At 32.5% G+C, this 4041-nt stretch overlaps 1 protein-coding gene across 1 annotated transcript; it reads right to left on the bottom strand.

The window, feature by feature from the left end:
• Positions 1 to 309: 309 nt before the first annotated feature.
• Positions 310 to 2725, bottom strand: LOC140837146 (expansin-A1-like). The gene is made up of 4 exons (XM_073203191.1): positions 2630 to 2725; positions 2387 to 2521; positions 1987 to 2299; positions 310 to 1137 (listed from the first exon to the last, which is right to left on the bottom strand). The coding sequence occupies exons 2-4, from the start codon at positions 2511 to 2513 to the stop codon at positions 831 to 833; spliced, it is 747 nt and encodes a 248-aa protein (XP_073059292.1). The 5' UTR covers positions 2514 to 2521; positions 2630 to 2725; the 3' UTR covers positions 310 to 830.
• Positions 2726 to 4041: the final 1316 nt, after the last annotated feature.

The raw sequence follows: 4041 nt of genomic DNA, 5'->3' as shown, positions 1-4041 counted from the left end.
AAAAATTAAAAATACTTATTTATTTATTTATTTATTAAATCCATTAAAATTTCTCTGTTATACCTTTTACATAATATTAATAATAATAATAATAACAACGAATGCCAAAAATAAACCGAGCTAACTTGGAACCGGCACGATCCCATTTGCCATCCGGTTACGCGGAAAACCGGGTGAGACCAAATTAAACAATTAATTTAGTACATTATTTTTGCAATTCGCATTCAATTCTCATCATCGGCCTATTGATTTTTCTCGGCATATATCGCGAAAAACATACATTGCGGGGCAAAAATGTGAAACAAGGCATTAGAGAAGGGTGTTAAAAAATACATCCCATTTCATTAATAGTAATATTACATTTACATTTTTCTTTGAATAAAAACCCAACCACGAAAGAGAGAGGCATCCCTTTATTGCAAGACAATAAAAGCTATGCCACTTCTTAACAAGAAAGCGAGTAGTTTATGACACATAAATGCACTAAAATTCTTCCATAAAATTTTAAAAGCGACACCAAATATTGTGTTATATTTAATTTAAATTATATTAAAAACCTAAAAAATAAAAAATATTTAAATAAATTATATAAAAAGCCTCGAGCATTAGGAGAGCATCCCATATTTTGAGTGCCCTCCCATCAAATTCAAAAGACCAAGGACCATTTAAAACTCGACCCCTTCATCTTGACACACTATAGGCCAACTTGCACCCCAATCATGGTCACTCCACTAATACTTTTGTGACCAATATGTACCAAGTAAAAAAAAATATGTAACAACAAAAAATTAAATTATTTTTAAAATTTAACCAGCTTCGAGACATCTCATTCACTGGAACTGAGCTCCGGCGTAGGTTTGTCCGAAAGACCAACCGGCTGAGGCGACGTTGTTTGAGATGATAGTACGGCCATCGCTCGTGGTGACTTTGAACGAAAGGCTCTGACCATCGAGGTTTGAGTTGCTTTGCCAGTTTTGACCCCAATTTCTTGACATGGCTTGCCAATTGGTCCTTGATCCCTTGATGGACACTGAGTGCACATCACCGACCCCGCCAACGTTGGTTATGAGTACTAAGTTGAAGTAGGAGTGGCCGTTGATGGTAAATCTTATGCCTCCCCTTCTTCTGCAAGACACCCTACAAAAATTGAATAAAATAACAGTAAATATAAGGACAAATTATTAAATTTGATTTACTAAATATAGAGAATCAAATTTAATGTAGGATTTTAAATATTTTGGACTTTTGAGTGGAACACATCACGTTCTTGGGTAAAGAATGTTGGAAAGTTGTGTTCTTGTACCTTTTTTCCCTAATTTTTTCAGTTAGTTCCAAATACAAGTAGTAAGCTACCAAAAAAATTCCCCATTTTCTTTTTTTTATTCAAAGACCATATCAAAATTAAGAAAAAGCCATATTCAAAAGTGGCTAAAAAATTAGCTAAAAATCGGATTATTTTATGCTACACCTGAAGCATTTCCTCATTATGATAAGGTCGTCTCACAAGAGACTTACACATCAACATATATATTAACTTGCATAAAAATATGAGGAATTCACATAATCTAATGATATCGGAATATGAGGAGAAAAACTCTCGGTATAACATAACCTAACACCTAAAAATCTCACTTAATTTTTAAAATATTTTTAGAAATTTCGCATGCCTAATTTTTTGCTTCTTTTTATGATTTGCTATTTTCTCACCAGTCACCACCCAACAATATGTAATTACTCAAAAACTAGTGTTGGGTTATCCTAACAATATGAATTAATATTAAATTCATAATAAGTATTTTAATATTTTCGAATCATATGTATTTGAATTCCATCCCATCATTTTTAACTAATCTAGAAATCATGCCATAGATTTCAAATTTGTATTCATCCAATGAAAGGCTCGTGCTTCAGTCGAGATAGCAGTCAAAATAATATATATAATATAACGAGCACAAAAATTAACCCAAAAAAAAAAAAAAAAAAAACCTTCTGTAAGCAACAGGCACAATTCCGGCTCTGTACTGCGCAATGTGCTGGAAAACAGGCTGAGAAAGATCGAAATGGCGGAGGGGCGGGTTGCACCAACCGCCGGCGGTGCTCGGCAAGGCGTTGTTCGGAGGGCAGAAGTTGGTAGCCGTGACCACAATGGACCCAGGCAAGCACCATTGTCTCTCATTCACGCACCTGATCTCGTAGCACGATCCACAGCTCAGCCCATTGTTGAAGAGGGCGGTGCTCAGTGCCGCCGTGTTCGTGCCATATCCCTGGCTGTACAGGTTCCCATACCCACATGCCCCACCTGGTCGAAGAAATTCACACATGGGTTTTTGTTATTCAATTATTCAAACGCTTCTCGATGTTTCAATACACTTATCCTACAGCTTACCCATTGTTCCAGAGGCGTCGCTTCCGCCGTAGAAAGTGGCGTGAGCATCAGTCCAGCCACCGTCATAGCCATGAACGAGGGACACCATTGAAAGCAAACCAAGACAGAGGAATCCGAGAAAAGCCATTGTTTTACCTGCAGAATATTGATAAAAATTTCAAAATTTCAGAAGTAACGAAATGGTAGCCTGATGTTCCCATAGTTAGGCGTCATCGGAGAAACTAGGAAATGCAAGTGAATTACTTGTGAGATAGGATCTTGAAAACAACGGCAGCCAAAGAACTTGAGAAGGAGCTGGAGAAAGTTGAACGAGGCAAGGCGGAGTGTCGCGGTATAAATAGAGAACGGATGCTTTGGGTTGGAAAGTAACGATTTCTTTAATTTTGTTTTTTTTATAAAAAAAATTAAAACGATAATATAAATATATAGTAATGTAATATTATATAATATGGCGCAAGTTTAATAATAATTGGGCCAATAGGAATGCAATATAATAACGTGAATTTTATATAATATTTATATATTCCATGCATATTAAATTTTAAATCTTTATTATCATCTAATGGTAATTTAGTGAAAAATGCATCTGTCAATGATTTTTTTTAAGATTCAGTACCCATATGTTTTATTTTGTATATTAATACCTGACACAAGATCAACTTAGTTTTTACTAGACGTTTTAAGCATTTTTACTTTTTTACCCTTTTTAACTAATAAAAAATTATTTAAATTCCTATTTTTGTTGGTCCTTATCTTTCCACTTATCATTCTCGAATACATTTGGATGACATCTACATTGAATTAAAATATTTTTTATTTTAAAAAAAATTCACAACTAAGTATTGAACTTTTTGAAATATTTTATTTTACTTAGAAATACTAAATTTCAATTTTAAAATACTTGATTTAGTAAATGACATACTCAAAATTGGTATTAAAATACTGGATATTTGAAAATGTAACGCAAGTTCACCTAGTGATCGTATTTCCATCCAAGATCTATTTGGATGACATGTTCATTTCATTTAATTATTTTTTTTTATATTTAAAAACACAAATTCGCAATTAACCATTGAACTTTTTCAAGTACTTAGTTTTACTTGTGAAATACCTAATTTCAGTTTTAAAATAATTGATTTGGTAAATGAGATACTCCGAATAGGTATTAAAATACTGAATATTCGAATATGCAATTCAAGTTCACCAAGTGCTCGTATTTTTATCCAAGATCCATTTGGATGACTTGTTCATTTCATTTAATTATTTTTTTATCTAAGAAAAACAATTTCGCAATTAAGCATTGAACTTTTTCAAGTACTTAGTTTTATTTGCGAAATATCTAATTTCAGTATTAAAATTCTTGATTTGGTAATTGAGATACTCATAAAAGTTAATAAAATACTAGATATTCTAGTAGGCAATGTAATTTCACCAAATGCTCGCATTTCCATCCAAGATGCATTTGGATGACATGTACATTTTATTTAAATATTTTTTATTTTTAAAAGAAAAACAAATTCACAACTAAGCATTGAACTTTTTGAAGTACTTATTTTTACTTGCGAAATACCTAATTTCAATTTTAAAATACTTGATTTGGTAAATGAAATACTCATAATGAATATTAAAATACTGAATATTCGAATATGCAACGT

This window comes from Primulina eburnea, chromosome 7 (assembly GCF_022965805.1).
Source record: "Primulina eburnea isolate SZY01 chromosome 7, ASM2296580v1, whole genome shotgun sequence".
Lineage (NCBI taxonomy): Eukaryota > Viridiplantae > Streptophyta > Magnoliopsida > Lamiales > Gesneriaceae > Primulina > Primulina eburnea.
Note: the sequence above shows the minus strand (reverse complement) of the source record. Positions and strands in the feature narration are given on the sequence as shown.

What these genes read in the sequence shown, in the direction of transcription:
- LOC140837146 (XM_073203191.1), bottom strand. Translation starts at nt 2,513, where the DNA reads ATGGCTTTTCTCGGATTCCTCTGTCTTGGTTTGCTTTCAATGGTGTCC. An exon ending in CGACGCCTCTGGAACAATGG is followed by an intron (nt 2,300 to 2,386) that starts GTAAGCTGTAGG and finishes TTCTTCGACCAG; the next exon opens with GTGGGGCATGTGGGTATGGG. An exon ending in GTGCCTGTTGCTTACAGAAG is followed by an intron (nt 1,138 to 1,986) that starts GTTTTTTTTTTT and finishes CAATTTTTGTAG; the next exon opens with GGTGTCTTGCAGAAGAAGGG.